Source organism: Hyla sarda, chromosome 10 (assembly GCF_029499605.1).
Source record: "Hyla sarda isolate aHylSar1 chromosome 10, aHylSar1.hap1, whole genome shotgun sequence".
NCBI lineage: Eukaryota > Metazoa > Chordata > Amphibia > Anura > Hylidae > Hyla > Hyla sarda.
In genome coordinates, this window is record NC_079198.1 from 136,693,762 (window position 1) to 136,718,677 (window position 24,916).

Genomic DNA, 24,916 nt, shown 5'->3' on the forward strand with positions numbered 1-24,916 from the left:
CCCCCCTGCGATCCACCCCACTAGCCCACCAGGGAGTATTCACATGTCCCTTTAGACGCCGCTGTCAGTTTTGACAGCGGCGATCTAAAGGGTAAATAGCCAGCCGTGGCGATCGCCCCATGCTGGCTATTAGCAGCGGCCCCCGGCTACTGAAATCAGCGTGGGGCTGCAGAGCATCGAGCGGCCACGAGTCGGGAGCCCGCTACATACAGACTGCTGAGCGCCGCCGCACTTATCAGGTCCAGTCCTGCTTGCCTGAAGCAGGGCTAAGGGCCGGAGAAATTCACCTGCCCGGCGCCCGGAACTGCATGTCCTGGGTGTCGGGTGATAGGTATTCCACATGCCTGGATAGATAGAAAGATAGATATGCTTGAGAAAGGCAGCGTGAGGCCGCGGAAACGTCACACTGTTTGTAAGAGGATGGAATAAACACCACACTTTTTTATTCAAGATCTTTTTTTGTGTACTGCGATCCTTTTCCTATGGATATACATGGGGGTTCCCTGACCAGGAATCCGATGATGGCGTGCACCTAACTACTGATAACATTGGAGCAGTTGTGCTGTTCTTCTTGGGACTTTTAGATAGATAGATAGATAGATAGATAGATAGATAGATAGATAGATAGATAGATAGATATGATAGATAGATAGATATGAGATAGATAGATATGAGATAGATAGATAGATTGATAGATATGAGATAGATAGATATGAGATAGATAGATAGATATGAGATAGATGGATATGACATAGATATGAGATATATAGATAGATATGAGATAGATATGAGAAAGATAGATAGATATGAGATAGATAGATAGATAGATATGAGATAGATATGAGAAAGATAAATAAATAGATAGATATGAGATAGATAGATAGATAGATAGATAGCAAAAGGATCTTACTGCAGCACACAGTCCGTGGTTAAGTGCATAAAAGTGAATTTATTCCATTGAAAAATAGAGATAGATAGATAGATATTAGGTTTATAGATATTAGTAGAGTTGAGCGAACTTACAGTAAATTGGCTCGTAACAATTTCGCGGCTCAGCCGTTGATTACTTAAGTCTGCAGAAATTAGTTCAGCTTTCCAAGTGCCCCAGGTGCCTGAAAAAGGTGCATACAGTCCTAGGAGACCTAAGACTGTCATCCCAGACTTTTCCAGGCAACCAAAGCACTTGGAAAGCTGAACTAATTTCTGCAGACTTAAGTAATCAATGTCTGAGCCACAAAATCGTTACGAGCCAATTTACTGTAAGTTCGCTCAACTCTAGATATTAGATAGATATATACATCCAGAAGTGAATGCTTGAAAACGGCTGCTACGGCAGCTGAAACGTTGCACCTGTGTGTTGATATGGAATAAAGACACCTTTTCTATGCACAGTGGAGGGCTACGGCCAAACTTCACTTCATTATATGTCTGTGGCTCCTGACCTGAGCATAGACTGCAAGCACATTATCTTTACTCTTGTGTAAAGTGCTGCTCTACCCACTGCTTGTAAATAGATATGAGATAGATAGATATAGATAGATAGATATTAGATAGATAGATAGATATGAGATAGATAGATATTAAAAATAGATAGATAGATATGAGATAGATAGATAGATAGATGTGCGGCCATCAACGGCCTGGACCCGCGGCTAATACAGGACATCACCGATCGCGGTGATGCCCTGTATTAACCCTTCTGATGCGGCGATCAAAGCTGACCGCCGTGTCTGAAGGGAAAGTGACACTAACCCGGCTGTTTAGTCGGGCTGTTCGGGACCGCCGCGATTTCACCGCGGCGGTCCCGAACAGCCCAACTGAATAGCCGGGTTAGTGCTTACAGGACACCGGGAGGGACCTTACCTGCCTCCTCGGTGTCTTTTCCATTCAGGGATCCCCTGTATGGCCGGCGCTCTCCTTCCTCGTCGTCGCGTACGTGCGACGGAGAGCGAGGAATCCCGGCCGGCAGCAGAGACGTTCCAGAGCGACGGGGACGCGGCGACGGCGATGGAGCGACATCCAGGGCAGCGGTGACGGGTCGGGAGCGGCGGGGACACGTGAGTATTACCTCCTATGCAGTGGTCTTCAATCTGCGGACCTCCAGATGTTGCAAAACTACAACTCCCAGCATGCCCGGACAGCCGTTGGCTGTCCGGGCATGCTGGGAGTTGTAGTTCTGCAACATCTGGAGGTCCGCAGATTGAAGACCACTATTGGGTTCAAAATCTTAATTTTTTTAGATTTTGCACCTATAAATTGGGTGCGTCTTATACGCCGGTGCGTCCTATAGGGCGAAAAATACGGTAGATATGAGTTAGATAGATAGATATGAGATAGATAGATATTAGATAATTATGAGATAAATAGAGAGATACATTTATATACATATAACATATATTACATATGTGTAGGAAAATCCTTTGAACCTTAATCCCAGTGTGCACAGAGTCTAACATATGTACAATATAATGTTGTCATCTCCTTTCTGCCTCTTTTTGTATATTTTTAAAGTTCTCCATTAATATGAAAAGTTTGTCCAGATCTGGGCTCCTTGTGTTGTGAGGGCGTCGCACCTCTCCTGCCATGTAACTAGAGCAGCCCCTGTCACCGCTTGGCTTCCTAACTCCTGGAAAGGCTTTGTTGTTATCACCGGCAAAAGTAATGCAAAAGGATCAGGTGGAGGGAGCAATACTAATTATAGGACAAGCCAAGCTGTTACGCCGAGCGCTCCGGGTCCCCGCTCCTCCCCGGAGCGCTCGCTACACTTCCCTCACTGCAGCGCCCCGGTCGGTTCCACGGACCCGGGGCGCTGCGTTACCACCTCCGGTCGGGATGCGATTCGCGATGCGGGTAGCGCCCGCTCGCGATGCGCACCCCGGCTCCCGTACCTGACTCGCTCCCCGTCAGTTCTGTCCCGGCGCGCGCGGCCCCGCTCCCTAGGGCGCGCGCGCGCCGGGTCTTTGCGATTTAAAGGGCCACTGCACCGCTGATTGGTGCAGTGGTTCCAATTAGTGTTTACACCTGTGCACTTCCCTATATCACCTCACTTCCCCTTCACTCCCTCGCCGGATCTTGTTGCCCTAGTGCCAGTGAAAGCGTTCCTTGTGTGTTCCTTGCCTGTGATTCCAGACCTTCTGCCGTTGCCCCTGACTACGATCCTTGCTGCCTGCCCCGACCTTCTGCTACGTCCGACCTTGCTTCTGTCTACTCCCTTGTACCGCGCCTATCTTCAGCAGCCAGAGAGGTTGAGCCGTTGCTAGGGGATACGACCTGGTCACTACCGCCGCAGCAAGACCATCCCGCTTTGCGGCGGGCTCTGGTGAAAACCAGTAGTGACTTAGAACCGATCCTCTAGCACGGTCCACGCCAATCCCTCTCTGGCACAGAGGATCCACCACCTGCCAGCCGGCATCGTGACAGTAGATCCGGCCATGGATCCCGCTGAAGTTCCTCTGCCAGTTGTCGCTGACCTCACCACGGTGGTCGCCCAGCAGTCACAACAGATTGCGCAACAAGGCCAACAGCTGTCTCAACTGACTGTTATGCTACAACAGTTACTACCACAGCTCCAGCAATCATCTCCTCCGCCAGCTCCTGTACCTCCTCCGCAGCGAGTGGCCGCTTCTGGAATACGACTATCCTTGCCGGATAAATTTGATGGGGACTCTAAGTTTTGCCGTGGCTTTCTTTCCCAATGTTCATTACACTTGGAGATGATGTCGGACCAGTTCCCCACTGAAAGGTCTAAGGTGGCTTTCGTAGTCAGCCTGCTGTCTGGAAAAGCCCTGGCTTGGGCCACACCGCTCTGGGACCGCAATGACCCCGTCACTGCCTCTGTACACTCCTTCTTCTCGGAAATTCGAAGTGTCTTTGAGGAACCTGCCCGAGCCTCTTCTGCTGAGACTGCCCTGTTGAACCTGGTCCAGGGTAATTCTTCCGTTGGCGAGTATGCCGTACAGTTCCGTACCCTTGCTTCAGAATTATCCTGGAATAATGAGGCACTCTGCGCGACCTTTAAAAAAGGCCTATCCAGCAACATTAAAGATGTTCTGGCCGCACGAGAAATCCCTGCTAACCTACATGAACTCATCCATCTTGCCACTCGCATTGACATGCGTTTTTCCGAACGGCGTCAGGAGCTCCGCCAGGATATGGACTCTGTTCGCACGAGGCGTTTCTTCTCCCCGGCTCCTCTCTCCTCTGGTCCCCTGCAACCTGTTCCTGTGCCTCCCGCCGTGGAGGCTATGCAGGTCGACCGGTCTCGCCTGACACCCCAAGAGAGGACACGACGCCGCATGGAGAATCTCTGCCTGTACTGTGCTAGTACCGAACACTTCCTGAAGGATTGTCCTATCCGTCCTCCCCGCCTGGAAAGACGTCCGCTGACTCCGCACAAAGGTGAGACAGTCCTTGATGTCTACTCTGCTTCTCCACGTCTTACTGTGCCTGTGCGGTTGTCTGCCTCTGCCTTCTCCTTCTCTGCTGTGGCCTTCTTGGACTCTGGATCTGCAGGAAATTTTATCCTGGCCTCTCTCGTCAACAGGTTCAACATCCCGGTGACCAGTCTCGCCAGACCCCTCTACATCAATTGTGTAAACAATGAAAGATTGGACTGTACTATACGTTTCCGCACGGAGCCCCTTCTAATGTGCATCGGATCTCATCACGAGAGGATTGAACTGTTGGTCCTCCCCAATTGCACTTCTGAAATCCTTCTTGGACTTCCCTGGCTTCAACTCCATTCCCCAATCCTGGATTGGTCCACTGGGGAGATCAAGAGTTGGGGGCCCTCTTGTTCCAAGGACTGCTTAAAACCGGTTCCCAGTAAACCTTGCCGTGTCCCTGTGCTTCCTCATGTAACCGGTCTCCCTAAGGCCTATATGGACTTTGCGGACGTTTTTTGCAAAAAACAAGCTGAGACTCTACCTCCTCACAGGCCTTATGATTGTCCCATTGACCTCCTCCCGGGCACTACTCCACCCCGGGGCAGAATCTATCCTCTGTCCGTCCCAGAGACTCTTGCCATGTCTGAATACGTCCAAGAAAATTTAAAAAAGGGCTTTATCCGTAAATCCTCCTCTCCTGCCGGAGCCGGATTTTTCTTTGTGTCCAAAAAAGATGGCTCTCTACGTCCTTGCATTGACTACCGAGGTCTTAATAAAATCACGGTTAAGAACCGCTACCCCCTACCCCTTATCTCTGAACTCTTTGATCGTCTCCAAGGTGCCCATATTTTTACCAAACTGGACTTAAGAGGTGCTTATAATCTCATCCGCATCAGAGAGGGGGATGAATGGAAAACGGCATTTAACACCAGAGATGGACACTTTGAGTATCTGGTCATGCCCTTTGGTCTATGCAACGCCCCTGCCGTCTTCCAAGACTTTGTTAATGAAATTTTTCGTGATCTCCTATACTCCTGTGTTGTTGTATATCTGGACGATATCCTGATTTTTTCTGCCAATCTTGAAGAACACCGCCAGCATGTCCGTATGGTTCTTCAGAGACTTCGTGATAATCAACTCTATGCCAAAATAGAGAAATGTCTGTTTGAATGCCAATCTCTTCCTTTTCTAGGATACTTGGTCTCTGGCCAGGGACTACAAATGGACCCAGATAAACTCTCTGCCGTCTTAGATTGGCCACGCCCCTCCGGACTCCGTGCCATCCAACGTTTTTTGGGGTTCGCCAATTATTACAGGCAATTTATTCCACATTTTTCTACTATTGTGGCTCCTATTGTGGCTTTAACAAAAAAAAATGCCGATCCCAAGTCTTGGCCTCCTCAAGCGGAAGACGCCTTTAAACGACTCAAGTCTGCCTTTTCTTCGGCTCCCGTGCTCTCCAGACCTGACCCATCTAAACCCTTCCTATTGGAGGTTGATGCCTCCTCAGTGGGAGCTGGAGCTGTCCTTCTACAAAAAAACTCTTCCGGGCATGCTGTTACTTGTGGTTTCTTTTCCAGGACCTTCTCTCCGGCGGAGAGGAACTACTCCATCGGGGATCGAGAGCTTCTGGCCATTAAATTAGCACTTGAGGAATGGAGGCATCTGCTGGAGGGATCAAGATTTCCAGTTATTATTTACACCGATCACAAGAACCTCTCCTACCTCCAGTCTGCCCAACGGCTGAATCCTCGTCAGGCCAGGTGGTCTCTGTTCTTTGCCCGATTTAATTTTGAAATTCACTTTCGGCCTGCTGATAAGAACATTAGGGCCGATGCTCTCTCTCGTTCCTCAGATGCTTCTGAAATTGAACTCTCTCCTCAACACATCATTCCTCCTGACTGCCTGATTTCCACTTCTCCAGCCTCCATCAGGCAAACTCCTCCAGGAAAGACCTTTGTTTCTCCACGCCAACGCCTTGGGATCCTCAAATGGGGTCACTCCTCCCATCTCGCAGGTCATGCGGGCATTAAGAAATCTGTGCAACTCATCTCTCGCTTCTATTGGTGGCCGACTCTTGAGACTGATGTGGTGGACTTTGTGCGAGCCTGCACTATCTGTGCCCGGGATAAGACTCCTCGCCAGAAGCCCGCTGGTTTTCTTCATCCTCTTCCTGTCCCCGAACAACCTTGGTCTCTGATTGGTATGGATTTTATTACTGACTTACCCCCATCCCATGGCAACACTGTTATTTGGGTGGTCGTTGATCGATTCTCCAAAATGGCACATTTCATCCCTCTTCCTGGTCTTCCTTCAGCGCCTCAGTTGGCTAAACAATTTTTTGTACACATTTTTCGTCTTCACGGGTTGCCTACACAGATCGTCTCGGATAGAGGCGTCCAATTTGTGTCTAAATTCTGGAGGGCTCTCTGTAAACAACTCAAGATTAAATTAAATTTTTCTTCTGCATACCATCCTCAATCCAATGGACAAGTAGAGAGAATTAACCAGATCTTGGGTGACTATTTACGACATTTTGTTTCCTCCCGCCAGGATGACTGGGCAGATCTTCTACCTTGGGCCGAATTCTCGTATAATTTCAGAATCTCTGAATCTTCCTCCAAATCTCCGTTTTTCGTGGTGTACGGCCGTCACCCTCTTCCCCCCCTCCCTACCCCCTTGCCCTCTGGTCTGCCCGCTGTGGATGAAATTTCTCGTGATCTTTCCACCATATGGAAAGAGACCCAAAATTCTCTCTTACAGGCTTCTTCTCGCATGAAGAGATTCGCAGATAAGAAAAGAAGAGCTCCTCCCATTTTTTCCCCTGGAGACAAGGTATGGCTCTCCGCTAAATATGTCCGTTTCCGTGTCCCGAGCTATAAGTTGGGACCACGCTATCTTGGTCCTTTTAAAGTTTTGTGTCAAATTAATCCTGTCTCTTACAAACTTCTTCTTCCTCCTTCTCTTCGTATCCCTAATGCCTTTCACGTCTCTCTTCTTAAACCTCTCATCCTCAACCGTTTTTCTCCTAAATCTGTTCCTCCCACTCCTGTTTCCGGCTCCTCGGACATCTTCTCTGTCAAAGAGATCTTGGCCTCCAAAAAGGTCAGGGGAAGAACTTTTTTTTTAGTGGATTGGGAGGGTTGTGGTCCAGAAGAGAGGTCCTGGGAACCTGAGGACAATATCCTGGACAAAAGTCTGATCCTCAGGTTCTCAGGCACCAAGAAGAGGGGGAGACCCAAGGGGGGGGGTACTGTTACGCCGAGCGCTCCGGGTCCCCGCTCCTCCCCGGAGCGCTCGCTACACTTCCCTCACTGCAGCGCCCCGGTCGGTTCCACGGACCCGGGGCGCTGCGTTACCACCTCCGGTCGGGATGCGATTCGCGATGCGGGTAGCGCCCGCTCGCGATGCGCACCCCGGCTCCCGTACCTGACTCGCTCCCCGTCAGTTCTGTCCCGGCGCGCGCGGCCCCGCTCCCTAGGGCGCGCGCGCGCCGGGTCTTTGCGATTTAAAGGGCCACTGCACCGCTGATTGGTGCAGTGGTTCCAATTAGTGTTTACACCTGTGCACTTCCCTATATCACCTCACTTCCCCTTCACTCCCTCGCCGGATCTTGTTGCCCTAGTGCCAGTGAAAGCGTTCCTTGTGTGTTCCTTGCCTGTGATTCCAGACCTTCTGCCGTTGCCCCTGACTACGATCCTTGCTGCCTGCCCCGACCTTCTGCTACGTCCGACCTTGCTTCTGTCTACTCCCTTGTACCGCGCCTATCTTCAGCAGCCAGAGAGGTTGAGCCGTTGCTAGGGGATACGACCTGGTCACTACCGCCGCAGCAAGACCATCCCGCTTTGCGGCGGGCTCTGGTGAAAACCAGTAGTGACTTAGAACCGATCCTCTAGCACGGTCCACGCCAATCCCTCTCTGGCACAGAGGATCCACCACCTGCCAGCCGGCATCGTGACACAAGCGTTTGATGGCGGCTTCATCACACCCGCAGCTGTGACACTCACACTATGATGTTATATCAGGGACTCCAGGAGGCTGCCAGGGTGATGGGTTATGCCAATGTACAGAGCAACTGCGGATGATCAGGAGGACGTCACCGCTGCCATTATTTATCCATGATGCCTTATGGTTGGGAATGGGAGATAGAAAGAGCATATTGGATTAAAAAAGGACACAATTTGTGAAACATGTTATACACAAACAAATTTATGAGTCCTTCAGTATTGCATTTGTATAGTTATTTGCATTATTTCTACGGCTAAGTTCCTCATATGTATCCACCAGCAAAGCCCTGGATATGTTAAAGAGTACCTCTCATGATCTTTATAACCTTAAGGACCAAGCGTTTTTTTCTCTTTTTGCACTTTCGTTTTTTCCTCCTTACATTTTAAAAATCATAACCCTTTTAATTTTGCACCTAAAAATCCATATACTGTAATGGCTTATTTTTTGCACCACCAATTCTACTTTGTAATGACATCAGTCATTTTACCCAAAAATCTACGGCGAAACGGGAAAAAATAAATCATTGTGCGACAAAATTGAAGAAAAAACACCACTTTGCAAATTTTGGGGGCTTTCGTTTCTACGCAGTACATTTTCGGTAAAATTACACTATATCTTTATTCTGTAGGTCCATATGATTAAAATGATACCCTACTTATATAGGTTTGATTTTGTCTTGCTTTTGGAAAAAATCATGACTGCATACACGAAAATTTATACATTTAAAATTGTCATCTTCTGACCCCTATAGCTTTTTTATTTTTCTGTGTATGGGGCGGTATGAGGGCTCATTTTTTGTGGCGTGATCTGAAGTTTTGATCGCTTTTTTGATCGCTTTTTATAAATTTTTTTAATGGTATAAAAAGTGACCAAAAATACGCTATTTTGGACATTGAATTTTTCTTGCGTCTACGCCATTGGCCGTGCGGTTTAATATACGATATATTTTTACATTTAGGACATTCACGCACACGGCGATACATCATATGTTTATTTTTATTATGTTTATATATTTTTATATGGAATTTGGGAAAAGGGGGGTTATTTAAACTTTTAATAAGGAAGTGGTTAATGTGTGTGTTTTTAAACTTTTTTTTTTAACACTTTTAATCCCTTAGGCGACTTTTAGGAGGAATCATTAGATTCCTCATATAGATCAATATGGTTTCATAAAACCTCATTGATCTGTGTGCTCTGCGCTCAATTGATAAAGCCTGGTCCTGCCAGGCTTTACCATTCAGAGCGCAGGAGCCACCGTGGAAGGAGAGGTAAGCCCTCAGGCTACCTCCACAGTGGATCGTCCGCCCCCCCCCCCCCCCCGTGAATGTGCAGCGGGAGCCCACTTTATACCCCCATAACGGCCATTGGGCGAGTATACATGTCCATGGTCGATAACAGGTTAAATGTTATAATCCTCCCAGTTCACTGCCCCATCATGATAAACCACCCCCTGCCTTTATTTATTTATTTTTTTAGTTTTCTACCTTGATATTGCTCTGTATTTTCTGCTCAGTCAAAGACTGGGAAAGGGTGTTCCCATGCAGGCGTGACATCATCTGAACCCATACAGGGGAGAACTTCCTCCCTCACTCTGCTACACACAGCCAATCATAGCTCATCTCACACTGAACTGCTCTGGGCTAAGGCTGCTTTCCCCCCCCCCCCCCTCAGCACTCCAGACTGCATTTCCTGATTTTGGACTGTTGCCAGGATGGCAGGAGTCCAAAGTCTGTGCAAGAAATGGGGGGAAATGTGCACTGGACAAGTAGGGAGACACCTAGTGGCAGCTTTTTAAACACAAATAAAACATAGAAAACTTCTTTTTTTTTTAAACAAACATTAGAAAAAGGTTTTATCTACCATAAGGAGTGCAATAATGAAAATTAGTTTTAATGAGAGGGCCCATTTAAGATATTCATTATTTGCTGCTAAAGCGATGCTCCATGCAATGTGTAAAACTTGCTGAACGTTCTCTTGGAGCCAATAGTTATGTCACCTGATTGCCCTATAAATATGTGCTCTACCAAGTGTGCATGTATTCTGATTCAAGGGAAAGCCACTGCCAGACACCTCTAGTAGCGGCTTATCTCCCAGTTCGGGCATGTTGAAATCTATCTGCCTGATTCTTCTTTCCTGCCTTATTTTCCCAGAGACTTCTATACACATTAGATCAGCGGTCTCCAAACTATGGACCTCAAGTTGTAGCAAAACTACAACTCTTAGCATCCCCGGACAGCCAACGGCTGTCCGGGCATGTTAAGAGTTATAGTTTTGCAACAGCTGGAGGTATGGAGGTACATCATTTGAAGACCACTGCATTAGAGGGTCAACCTATTCTGATGAAACTGGTGTTTTTTGGCCAACTTAATCGAAAACTCCAATGAGTTGTGGTTTTGCAACATCTTGAGGTCCACAGTTTGAAGACCACTGTATTATATGGTCTTCTGATTCTGGCGAAATCAATGGTTTTTGGCTAACTCTAATTCAAAACACCAATGAGTTTTAGTTTTGCTTCATCTGGAAGTCTAGTCTATAGTTTGAAGACCACTGTATTAGATGGTCAACCAATTCTGAATGAAATAGGTGGTTTTAGCCAACTTTAATCGAAAACTCTAATGAGTTGTAGTTTTGCAACTTCTTGAGGTCCACAGTTTGAAGATCGCTGCCTTAAGATGGTCAGCCGATCCTGGTGAAATCAGTTAATTGTAATCAGAAATTCCAGTGAGTTTTAGTTTTGCATCATCTGGTGGTCTGTAGTTTGAAGACCTCTGCATTTCAGCCGATTCTGACGAAATAGATGGTTTTGGCCAACTTGAATCCAAAACTCCAACATCCAAAGATCCACAGTTTGAAGACCACTGCATAAGATTGTCTGCCGTTCCTGGTGAAATCAGTGGTTTTGGCCAACTTCAATCCAGAACTCCAATGACTTGTAATTTTGCAACATCCAGAGATCCACAGTTGAAAGACCACTGCATAAGATCATCTGCCGTTCCTGGTGAAATCAGTGGATTTGGCCAACTGTTATCTGACTAACAATATGGTGGCTCTGCAGGAGGGAAAAAATACATTTTTATACAGAGAAAGCATATCCCTCGTGACCACACCATTCCCTGCATCGCAGGCTCAGTGGTAGCAGCTCCGCAGAGCGAGGAATACACCAGCTGGATAAATGAGAGTGAAAAGATGGATGGGGGGTGTATGTTTGGGTTGGCCTCATTCGTGCCTAATATTTTTTGTTTCTTAGGTCCTCATTATGGGCTCTGGCAGCAGTAAGTGGTTGTATTATGAGCCAGGTTATCAATACCAATATTATGCCCTTTCATTACTTTATGCATAGGTATCTGGGGTCATTAACTCATTTGTAGTTTTTTCTGATATGTTGTCCCCTGATGATGCTGGCATCATCTGGGTGAAACGCGTAGGGATGTGCTTTCTTTCTGTTTTGCTATTTTTTTTTTTCGTTTATACATTCTTGCTCTCTGTATTCTCTACTGGGTAAATATATTATTGGTCTTGTTTGGCCCTGCAGTCATGTTTATGAATATTGGGCATTATAATCAGTCTTATTGTTCTACCTTGCTTTGCATTGTGTCAAATCTGCAGAGGCCAAGATCACACATACAGACCTGTTATTAAATATATTTGCTTATGTTTGGGCATTATGTGTAGGCCTCTAACCATTGCCTATTTATCTGTAATTTGGTTTTGCACCAACAAGTTTTAATACGTTCTAACAAAAGTTATGTTTTCGTACTATGCAAAATTAAAATTGATGTTTTTTGTTGATACATTGGGGGAGATTTTTCAAAACATGTCCAGATGAAAAGTTGCTGAGTTGCCCATAGCGACAGATCGCTTCTTTCATTTTTGAAAAGGTGTCTGAAAGATGAAAGAAGCGATCTGATTGGTTGCTATGGGCAACTCAGCAACTTTTCCTCTGGACATGTTTTGATAAATCTCCCCCATTATTTTAAATGTCTATTCTTCTGCGATGTGTCATAGAGGGGTCAGACTTTATCACCACTTGTTATATTGTAATGTGATTCTTCAACTAATTAAAAAAATTTGATAAAATTATTTTGCATTTCCGCATTGATACAAGCATTGTTCTTGGTGTCTTTTATACTGTACTACAGTACAGCAAAGGCAGGACATTAACAGCTTAGTACTTGTTAACCCCGGAGAATTAGCCTCCGTCCTCTGCCGTTTGTTATGAAGTTAAACTTCTGTATCCCCGTAATCTTGGCTTGGAGATGAGACCTATTGATGTTACGATGGAGACAAGTAACCAACTACTTGAACCTCCTTTCCTTAAAAGCTTGTTTTTTACGGCACCCGTAACGCAGTCCATTCTTGACTTCTAGTTCGATCTCTATTGCCCGTATGTTATCAGCATTCAAAATTAAGCTTTACAGAGTTAAAAATACATTTCCTTTCGCAATAATTTACAAAAATTAGAATCGTCTTACACTCCCCCCCTCCTGTGGGTACATGGTATAGTCCAATACAACACTGGGCAAGCCTGGGCCTGCCTGGTGGTTTAATGAATAGTCATGAGGAAAGGGGGTGGACTCAAGTTTGTTGTTGGATGCAGCTAGTTGACAGAACCAAGGGAGATGAGAAAAAAAAAAAGAAAAAAAATACTAACAAACTGCTTCCATGTACCACAGCATCTTCTAAGACATATGCACTGCGTCGTATACCTGCGCACTGCCTACATGTTGCATTTCTTACCTAGTCTCCATTGCATCCTCTTGACCCCATGACTACTCTGCTGGGACAATTGCCTTCTGCATTTGTATTCCAGGACGACTAAGATGCTGTATATAAGTGACCCCATGCAGCCATACACGGTAGGTTATTTTGGTTGTCTACCTACATATATTGTTTTTTAAATAGTAATAATAAAAAAAATTTGTGAAATGCCTTTAAACCAACCCCAACCTCTTTTACTCATTGTGCACTGCGGTTTTCACACCTGTTGCCATTTAGAGTCTTCCATGCGTGAGATTAGGAAATTACGGGGTTTCTCTTTGGGAACCAATTTAGAGACTGACAGTCTCGACAAACATGAAATAGAGTGCACAAGTATGCACAAATATGTATGTTACCTGCTCGTCATCTGTTTATTTGCTACTTTACGTTATGATCTGACTGATTTCATGACCTCAGAACCATGCCGTGTAAATTACCCCCAACAATAAGCAAATTTTCACCTAATTTATCAAGTTTGAACCTCAAAGTTTTATTTCTGACATAAATGTCAAAAATACAGAAGGATTATGTAGTCCGCATTTAGTCACAGATGGGTTTATGTGTCTACATCGGGAAATGACTGTCGTGCTGAGATGTAGAAATGTGAAATAAATGCATGATGGACATCGGATATGTTTTTATGTTCCCATATATTGACTAATGGATAAAAATTTTTTTTTACTTATAATACATTTTTAAATTTTTTTGTGATATGTACGGTAATCTATGAAGATCTACTGATTACATTTTAAGAAATCAGTTTGTATGATTATTTTTATTAGTATTTGTTATTATTGCTGTTACTATTTATTTATTTTTTGTTATTTAAAAAAATAAAGAACTCAACATTCTGGTAATTAGGAAATTATGAATTATTATTAGAATAAATGTTGAAATTCAATATGACATTTACAAAATCATAGGATGTTGCAGTATCTTTTAATACCTATATTAATTAATACTGTTAGTCCAAAAAAAAGGTATTACAAGATATTGCAACATCCTATGATTTTGCATCACTGGACCAATACGGCTACTCCTTACTACTATATATATATATATAGATAGATAGATAGATAGATATTATTTTTTAACAAAAAGAAAAGAATACAACTCTGCGTTGAAGGTTCCAGTCATATTTGACAGGAAGAATAGCACAGCATGCAGCTCTATTTTTATGATCAAAATATAACCCATTCAGTTCATTCAGCTCCACTGGTATCAATCATGCAACAGGTCCAGTACTGAATTATTTAATTTTTTTCAATTCTTTCCTACTGATAGTATAAAAAAAATTTTTTTATAAAAAAATAAATAAATAAATAAATATATATATATATATATATATTTATAATTAAACCTGAGTAAATATTTTTACAATGTTGACTACTGAGTGTTTAGTAGGAATTAATTTGCCTATAATCCTGGGATCAGCTCTGTCTCCCACACACCTGTCACACCGCTGTTTCTTGGCCCTTCCACAGATTCTGCACTATACAGTAACTGCTGCACACCTCCGCCCATCAGTGGCCCCTAGGGGCCCTCACTGGGAGGGGTGATATGGAGCCTTTTATTGTCTATTTAAAAATAATATGTAAAATTTATAACTACATGAATGCTGTTTCTTGTCTCTTATGGTAGTTTAGAACCTCCTCGAGGTGAACATATAGTCCAAGTAGCGATCTTATGGAGCCAACATTAGGAATTGTCGCTGGGTAATGGTAAGGGCAGCAGATCTGTGGCATTAATGCTCTTTAAACAGTCATCATATGCAATTGCTATGGGGTCCTCAGAAAGAGGGGGCTCATCCGGGATTCTTCATCCCCATGTTACGGGGTAGTTTCATCAATGGTGCGGCAGTGTTAGCAAGCATAAAATACATGTAGAAGGGATGGTGGAGAGCAGGACTGTGTGTCCCTGGTGATCAACAGTGTGTTAGTGTTAAACAGCTTCTGAAAGCGGCCTTATTTTTATCTCTACTATGGGGATTCCTGCCCTGTGTCACTGATGATGATTATTGTTACATATATAACCTATAATTTTACTGAAAGGATTGTAGGAGATAAAATACAAATTACATTGTTATTACTCCCATAATTTCCATCTTTGTCAGAATATATGTGGACTTACAGATCTAAATTTCTACCTAAATAAAGTTATAATAATTGATCTTTACTTTATAGAATTTTCCTAAATCCATATCAGAATGAAGTTTGAATAGTAGAGAAGTTTCTGCAACAAAATTAACCAGCGCTTATGGTATCCCTATTATATCAAGTGATGAACTATCACTAGGCCACAGGGGTGTCAAATTCATTTTCACCCAGGGCCAATTGTAGGACTGTATAGATGTAACGACTCCTTTATGTATCGTTAAAGGGGTACTCTGGTGGAAAACTTTTTCTTTTTTAAATCAACTGTTGCCAGAAAGTTAAACAGATTTGTAAATTACTTCTATTTAAAAAAAAAATCTTAATCCTTCCTGTACTTATTAGCGGCTGTATACTACAGAGGAAATGCTTTTCTTTTTGGATTTCTCTTGTGTCACAACCACAGTGCTCTCTGCTGACCATTTTAGGAACTGTCCAGAGCAGGAGAAAATCCCCATAGAAGACATATGCTGCTCTGGACAGTTCCTAAAATGGACAGCAGAGGTCAGCAGAGAGCACTGTGGTCGTGATACAAGAGAAATCCCCCCCAAAAAAGCATTTCCTCTGTAGTATACAGCCGCTAATAAGTACTGGAACGATTCAGATTTTTTTTTTTAAATAGAAGTGATTTACAAATCTGTTTAACTTTCTGGCACCAGTTGATTAAAAAAAAAAAAAAAAAAAGTTTTCCACAGGAGTACTTCTTTAAATAACCTGAGACACCATATCACACATCAAAGTTGTTCAAATTGTTCCACCAGAGATGTCATGGTGCATGCCAAGTAAAAGACCAAGAAGTCCTTTAGGATCAGGTTAGATAATAGCCAGCCCCTTGCACCTCTTTAGCACAGAGCTTTCTACCATGGAGGCTGGTCAGGGTTCCTTGGGTGACAGCAGGCACAGTCATTTTTTTGCAGAGGGAGTGGCACCAGCACAGGGAAAGGCTACAAGCTCTGAAATGTGTCCAGACCTTATGAACTACGCAAAATGTTGTGGTGGGCCTTGCGTTGGACCCATGTGCACTAGTCTACACCGTCACTTTATGATTTGTGAAGGACTGACCTCTGAGACCAAAGAGCCAGAGAGCTAATGTAGCACTTCTAAGTTAGTTTCTCAGATTTTTTTTTGGGACCCTACAGTTTGGAACCAAATTTAAACTTAGCAGCGAAGACATATCCTAGTGATCACATTATAAAATGGCAATATCTCTTTAATACTGAGCTGCGTAGCTGTGTTTGTCTGCAATTTTAGTACAGGTCAGTGGGATCCGACTGTCAGATGACAGCCGTTCTACACAGAAGTCAATGTGGATAGGACTTCGTAGGAGCAGGAATTCTGGCGCTGATCAAGGGAAGGAGTCACGGAGGTAGTAGTATCAACCATACTGTTTATTAAAGGGTACCTTTCATCAAAAAAACTTTTGATATATTATAGATTCATGTATGCAGAATAACTTTTCAATAGCATGTTATTAAAAAATATGCTTCTTTCTATTTAATTTTCCACTTTGAAAAAATGACCACTAGGGGTCTCCCTACCAGTCCTTTTTTTTTTTTTTTATAGTTTTCAGACTCATGCTGGAGTCCTAAATCTCAGACTGCAGCCGGGACACAGACAAACTCAGCTCTGCTCCTTGCCAGGGAGTTTGTCTGTGTCCCGGCTGCAGTCTGAGATTTAGGACTCCAGCATGAGTCTGAAATCTATAAAAAAAAAAAAAGGACTGGTAGGGAGACAGGCTGTGAACAAAGCAGGCTGGCAGCTCTGAGTGTTCTCCTTTGTGAACAAAGCAGACTGGCAGCTCGTAGTGTTTAGGACTCGAGCATGAGTCTGAAATGCCTGCTGCCAGGACTGGTAGGGAGACCCCTAGTGGTCATTTCTTCAAAGTGGAAAATTAAATAGAAAGAAGCATATTTTTTTAATAACATGCTATTGGAAAGTTATTCTGCATACATTAATCTATAATATATCAAAAGTTTGTTTGATGAAAGGTACCCTTTAACAACAATGCAACGCGTTTCGCTGCGCATGCGCAGCGAAACGCGTTGCATTGTTGTTAAAAGGTACCTCTCATCAAATAAACTTTTGATATATTTTAGATGAATGAATGTTGAATAACTTTCCAATAGCATGTTAATGAAAAATATGCTTCTTTCTATTGTATTTTTCCCGATCAGTCCTGTCAGCAAGCATTTCTGACTCATGCTGGAGTCCTAAACACTCAGAGCTGCCAGCCTGCTTTGTTCACAGTCAAACAGGCTGTGAACAAAGCAGGCTGGCAGCTCTGAGTGTTCTCCTTTGTGAACAAAGCAGACTGGCAGCTCGTAGTGTTTAGGACTCCAGCATGAGTCTGAAATGCTTGCTGCCAGGACTGGTAGGGAGACCCCTAGTGGTCATTTCTTCAAAGTGGAAAATTAAATAGAAAGAAGCATATTTTTTAATAACATGCAATTGTAAAGTTATTCTGCATACATTAATCTATAATATATCAAAAGTTTTTTTGATGAGAGGTACCCTTTAATAAACCATATGGTTGATACTACTACCTCCGTGACTCCTTGCCTTGATCAGCGCCGGAATTCCTGCTCCTACGAAGTCCCATCCACTCTGTCAATCCAAGAAGGCTACAGACGGGCACGTTTGATCTACATACGATTACCATTGTTGTGTATGTCGGTACACAACCTCCATTGGTAAGTGGTGATTTACCCTCCCTCTCCCCGGTATCCTTGTTGTTGTATCCTTTTGTTTTTCTCTACACAGAAGTCAGTGAAAGTCTAGTCCCCAATGAGAAAGTGTTGCAGCGATTATACTTATTATATTATTATACAGGATCGTACACTTCTTTAATACCAATGAAAGCCGATGATATCTTTACAGTGTTGTGACTTGTCTATTACAAAACAATACAAAAAAAAAAAAAAAACAGTAACTTTTTGCTTTTCAGATGGAATTTGTTTAGAAAAGTTTGCCCGCTAGGGGTGTTTTTACGTGAATGGAGTAATTGTCTCTGACTCCTATTAGGAGATACGTATTGACACAGCTAATGACATTAATTCTTGTGGTCGACAAGAATGTAGATTAATGTGTTTGAACAACCCAAATTCCCGATGCCTGCTTGCAGGAACAACTCACAAGGATTACATAGTTTAGGATTCAGGGCACATGCATGTACGCCTCTTCTCTTAATCCTTATTTAGGGTTCTGTGATATTAAAGGGTAACTCCAGCTGTGGAATATATGAAGATATTCTAGTTTAGGATTCAGAGCACATGCATGTACACCTCCTCTCCTAATCCTTATGTAGGGCGCTGTGATATTAAAAGGTAACTTCAGCTATAGAATATATATATATAGATAGATATTATAGTTTAGGATACAGTGCACATGCATGTATGCCTCCTCTCTTAATCCTTATTTAGGATATTGGGATATTAAAGGGTAACTCCAGCTACAGAATAATATTAAAAGGGTTCTCCACCAAAAGGTGATTTTAGTACGTACCTGGCAGACAGTAATGGACATGCTTAGGAAGGATCTGCGCTTGTCTTGGGGATAAATGGCTATGTAATGAGATTACCATAACACTGTGGCTAGCTTTTTGTGAACTTTTAATTCCTGTTTGACTTTTCTTTTTTTGACTAAAAATCCCACAATTCCATTTTCCTCCCTCCCACACATCAGCCACCCCACCCATTGAAACAAAAGACCTGTGGTTTTCAATCAGGGTGCCTACAGCTGTTGCATTAGTTGCAGATTGATCTCTCTCCCACGGTCCCACCAAGTGATCGCTCCACCCATTGAAGCAGACAGGCTCCCTGTCATCAGCTGACTAGTGATGTCAGGTCTTGGCCACATTGCAAGCAGGGAAAAATCTGAGACAACAGTCATTTTGTATGCTGTTAAAAATAAATAGTGGGGTTCCAATCACAGAAGAATTGTGAGAAAACAGTCTCACACAGGTACAGACACTATATTATGGACTACACTAACTTTACAGCCCCTGTAGCTTAGTCAAATAAAAAAATAAAAATCCTGGAATACCCCTTTAAGACACTGCTTATGTGGTTCCCCTGGGTACCTGATCACTGCTGCAGCTAAAAGAAACTCTAATGTACCTTTCCCCAACCTTTGGCTCTGTATCTGATGCTAATCTACAGCCTCGACTGCCAGGGCATGTTGGTAGTTGTAGTTTTGAAACAGGTGGATGGCCCCAGAATGGGAAATACTACCCCAAATGTATTCTACAAAGGCTTTCCAATTTACAGTTTAAAGTATCCTGTCACTTGAATAGCCTCCTTCTAGATTTGTGCATCTACTAGGGCATCTATCTGAAGCTGCAGGGCAGATCTGTCATGTTGGCTCGGGAAGGTGGGTATATGTAAGAAGAGCAGTGTGTCATGTGACCATGTTGAAAAGTTTTAAAGGGGTACTCCGCTGCTAGACATCTTATCCCCTATCCATAGGATAGGGGATTAGATGTCTGATCGTGGGGGGCCCCCTGCTGGGGCCCCCTGTGATCTCCTGCAGCAGTGGTTGTGACGTATTGCTACCTCCCATTATCATGAATGTAGAGGCATGGCATGACATCACAAGGGGCGTGCCGTGGCCGTGATGTCACAATCATGGCCTCCGGCTCCAAGCAAAATGAACAAAATGTACCAGAGTACCCCTTTAAATGACTTAGGAGATGCACCTGATGACTCTTTCAGTTTCTTAGGAGCTGGAGCAGCAAAGAGGATCAGTCATAGTGAGATGGATCCTGACTGTACCCAGTGAGTATCTGCCTCTGACCGATTTAGATATCAAGGCCTATGCATGCACGAGAAGGACCTCACTGACACAAAGAGTTAAACTAAATGATACTTCCTGTATTACAACAGTTACATGGGTTTATATAGACTAAGCAGTGTGCCATGTGCAAAGCTATAAGTCATGAGTAGCTGTCCTTGTGATTGATTTCTCCTATCTGCAGGTGTTCTTCTTCCAGGATGTGGGTCTTATCATCTTGGGTGTAGCTCTGAATGGAGGTGCCATCTTATATACATTGTTTCAAGCACGATGGGAGGGAGATCGAGCTAGCTAGTGGCCATTATAGCAAGCATATTCTAAATAGGCATTTTACCTTAACCATTACGATAGTAGCTCATGGGAGGGGTGTATAAATATATAACCCCTTTAAAGGGGTACTCCGCTGGAAAACTTTTTTTTTTAATCAACTGGTGCCAGAAAGTTAAACAGATTTGTAAATTACTTCTTTAAAAAAAATCTTAATCCTTCTAGTACTTATTAGCTGCTGAATACTACAGAGGAAATTCTTTTCTTTTTGGAACACAGAGCTCTCTGCTGAGATCATGACCACAGTGCTCTCTGCTGACACCTCTGTCCATTTTAAGAACTGTCCAGAGTAGGGGAAAATCCCCATAGAAAACATATGCTGCTCTGGACAGTTCCTAAAATGGACAGAGATGTCAGCAGAGAGCACTGTGGTCATGATGTCAGCAGAGAGCTCTATGTTCCAAAAACAAAATAATTTCCTCTGTATTATTCAGCAGCTAATAAGTACTGGAAGGATTAAAACATTTTAAAGTAATTTGCAAATCTGTTTAACTTTCTGGCACCAGTTGATTTAAAAAAAAAAAAAAAAAAAAGATTTTTCTATTAATTAAAATCTTAGGAGGCCCTGTTCACACACCTTTTCACAGTTTCTTGACATGCCCTTCTGTTCCTCACATATGAGGGTTTAAAATTTGTCTGACAAATTTTAGGAAAAATGTCAGATTGGTGTGAATTTAATTTGGGTAATGGGCAGGACTATACAGTCAGAGGGTGTGAATGTTTTACATTGAGAAGCATGTATTATGCATACACACCCCCTGACTCTATAATCCTGCCCATCCTGTGATAGTTACTCACCATTAATTTAAAAGGGGTTATCCAGGAAAAAAAATGTTTTTTATATATCAACTGGATCCAGAAAGTTAAACAGATTTGTAAATTACTTCTATTAAAAAATCTTAATCCTTTCAGTACTTATGAGCTGCTGTAGTTGAGTTACTCTTTTCTGTCTTAGTGCTCTCTGATGACACGTGTCTCGGGAACTGTCCAGTGTAGAAGCAAATCCCCATAGCAAACCTCTTCTACTCTGTGCAGTTCCCGAGACAAGCAGAGGTGTCAGCAGAGAGCACTGTTGCCAGACAGAAAACACCAACTGATAATTATTGGAAGGATTAAGATTTTTTTAATAGAAGTAATTTACAAATCTCTTTAACTTTCTGGAGCCAGTTGATTTTTTCCTGGAATACCCCTTTAAATTAGGTTCATGTGCATCAAAGCTTGTAGGAATTACTATGTCTGTTTAACGCTATATCCTCCTTTAAAAAAAATCTTTGATTCAATCAACGCATATAAAAGGAACTTTCAAGCTACTTTGCAAATAAGTGTTGAAAAATGTGTTACTGTTTTATTCCAAGGGCTCTTATGCATCTCTATTTTAACAGACAACAAAACAAAGCTCTGTGTAGTCTGATCCTGCATGTTCCCTGCTATCTGTCTGTAGGTTAGCACCAAGATGGTGACTACATGTAGGTCAGCATTAAGATTGGGACTAATGGAAGAAAGTATGAGACTCCACCCCCTTGTGACGTCACGACTCCGCCCCCGTGTGACATCAACCCCCGCTATGCAAGTCTATGGGAGGGGGCGTGACGCCGTCACGCCCCCTCCCATAGACTTGCATAGCGAGGGGTGACATCACACGGGGGCGGAGCCGTGACGTCACAATACTCCGGCCCCGTGGTCGGCACCCGGCAGTTTGTGAGCTGGCAGCGCAGGGTGCAGCTCAAAGAGGTGGGTGCAGAATACAAGATTGCGGGGGTCCCCAGCGGCGGAACCACCGCAGTTAGACATCTTATCCCCTATCCTTTGTATAGGGTTAAGATGTCTTAGGGCCGGAGTACCCCTTTAAGGGTCTACATCCAAAAAAATGCTCTTTAACCAGTTGTCCCCAACCTGTAGCACTGCAGCTCTTTTAAAACTACAAAACTTTTTTTTTTCTTTTTTTTTTTCTTTTTTTTTCTTGTAATATGCAGGTATGAAAATAATCGTAAATGTTTGGGCACTGGTAGAATCAGAATCCACTCCCCCTCATCCCTCTGTAAAAGTAATATGTACATTGGTTGCCAGCAACAACATCCCATTCTCCAATAGTGACCTAATGTCTGTTAAAGGAGCACTCCGGTGAAAACCTTTTTTCGTTTAAATCAACTGGTGGCAGAAAGTTAAACATATTTGTAAATTACTTCTATTAAAAAAATCTTAATCCTTCCAGTACTTATTAGCTGCTGAATGCTACAGAGGAAATTCCTTTCTTTTTGGAACACTGATGACATCACAAGCACAGTGCACTCTGCTGACATCTCTGTCCATTTTAGCAAGCATGCATAGCAGATTTATGCTAAGGGCATCATGGTGGCTCAGTGATTAGCACTACTGCCTTGCAGTGCTGGGGACTTGGGTTCAAATCCCACTAAGGACAACAATAAATAAAGCGTTGTTATTATTATTATAATAACGTCAGCAGAGAGAACTGTGCTCGTGATGTCATCAAAGAGCATTCCAAAAAGAAAAGAATTTCCTCTGTAGTATTCAGCAGCTAATAAGTACAGGAAGGATTGAGATTTTTTAATAGAAGCAATTTACAAATATGTTTAACTTACTGCCACCAGTTGATTTAAAAGACAAAAGGTTTTCACCGGAGTACCCCTTTAACATCTTCACCAATGTATGAATCCTCCTTTTTTTGTGGATATACAAAGGTAAATCTCCATTTCTAAAGTGCTGCAACCTGACATATATCTCCACTTTTTTGAATGACATCCCATACTTAGAAGCCTTCATTACCCATTTGATCACCATACTGATAAATCACTCAGTAAAAACGTAGCCTGTGGGCCGAGGAGACTTATCCCTCCCAGTCTTTGAAAGCTCAATTGAGGGATAATTAGAAAGTAAATAGGGGGCGGCTCACACATGTCTGCGCTGGATTCTTCTCATCGAGATAAGGGTAGAATGCCGCTGCCCGTGTCCATGTGGATTTTATTTACTGCCATGATGAAAAATGATGGGCCGCCTACCATCCATTATCCGACTGCATTTTATAAGTGCTAGTTTATGATTCATCACCTTAAGGAGACAGGTCATGTAATTACATGGACTTGGAGTTGTAAGGACTGGGGGAGAATTTGAAAAAGAAAAAGAAATTAAATACACCCTTAGAACAAATATCCTCAGATCAATAGCCTTTGCCATTTGTCAGAAAGGAACAACTTGAAGGAGTGATCCATCCCATAGCCGACTGAAGGAGGTGTAATGATAAACATTACAGATCTAATTGTAAATAACAATCATTTAGAATAATTATAGCCACAAAGGTTGTTCCATCCACTAAAATATTGACTTTTATTTTTTCATTTGTGATGAAATTTATGTCACAATGTATTTTTACAGGGAATGTATCACTTATTTTTTTTCCCACTAATTAGTTCCAGTTACTGAAAAATGTTATATATTTTTTTTATCTGTTTCTGTCTTTTTATAGAATTTTTTTTTGTAACAGTTTTTCACAGTTTTATTATTGCATTTAGAGATAGGCATACGGCAAGCCCCATAGACAAAGGCAACAATAGACAGGAGCTATTCTATTGACATGAATGGGAAAGTTGTCTGGATGTGCTTTGTGACTTTTGCAACGGGTGGAGGACGGACTGAGCTGTGAGCAACATCTATTGTGTGCACCTCTGTTATTATTACACTGGTGTTACTATTACATCCTGTCTGTGATGATAAGGAGGAGACTGCTGGGAAGTTATCTGTGTTATCTGTGCAGAACAGGAAGTCTTAGCTTTATGTTAAGCCTAGTGGTCAAAATGAATAACTGCAAGATTTTAAAATTATTTTAAAATATAGTAATTTATAAAAAAAAAAATAGGGTTAACATAAAAATCTAATTTAAACAATAGGCAATTTTCTGAAGACACGTTTCCATTAGTTTAGCAGTCAGAGCTTTGTTATTCTGATACTGATCTCCAAGTTACGGCCGTTTGTCCCCGTAATATTTCTCCCGTCCATGTCCCGTTATTGCAGCTTTTAAATGGTTGTAAATTAATCCCATTGATGTCAATGGGATTTATTTACAATCCTTTGTCAGCCGTTTGCACCCGTCTACTCTCATTTCCGTTTTTTTGGCAGGAGAAAAGAAGGTGCGTGCAGTTTCTTCAGTCAAAAATAACGGAATAAAAACGGATATTGTAAATTTAACATTGAAGTCTATGGGTATCGGATTGAAAATGGATGAGCCTTTAATGTTTATGTTTGTACCCGTTTTTCCAATCCGTTTTTTGATCTGTTATTATTTCTGAGCATGCTCAGAAGACGTGTGAGGAAGCAGGAAGTAGCCAGACAATAATAAAAATGGAAAATAAACAGATTAAAAACTGATGCAACAGGATGCCACTTAATGGCATCCTTTTGCATCAGTTTGCATCTGTTTGTTAGCATGGTCTGTTTAGCAGCAATGACGGAAGAATAGCAGGATGAGAGACAACAGACGTGTCAACC

At 42.8% G+C, this 24,916-nt stretch overlaps 1 protein-coding gene across 13 annotated transcripts in view; it reads left to right on the forward strand.

The window, feature by feature from the left end:
* TP73 (tumor protein p73) overlaps positions 1-24,916 on the forward strand; it is a 184,261-nt gene that overhangs the window by 81,185 nt on the left and 78,160 nt on the right. Inside the window, exon 2 of one of the 13 annotated variants that reach the window (XM_056544426.1) lies at positions 13,204-13,249. The exons of 11 other annotated variants lie outside the window; for them this stretch is intronic. In XM_056544426.1, coding sequence (XP_056400401.1) covers positions 13,214-13,249 — 36 coding nt within the window. In that variant the 5' untranslated portion in view covers positions 13,204-13,213. Of the gene's footprint in view, positions 1-13,203; positions 13,250-14,796; positions 14,873-24,916 lie in introns of those variants that run through there. One more of the 13 variants, XM_056544427.1, reaches the window with a different exon arrangement.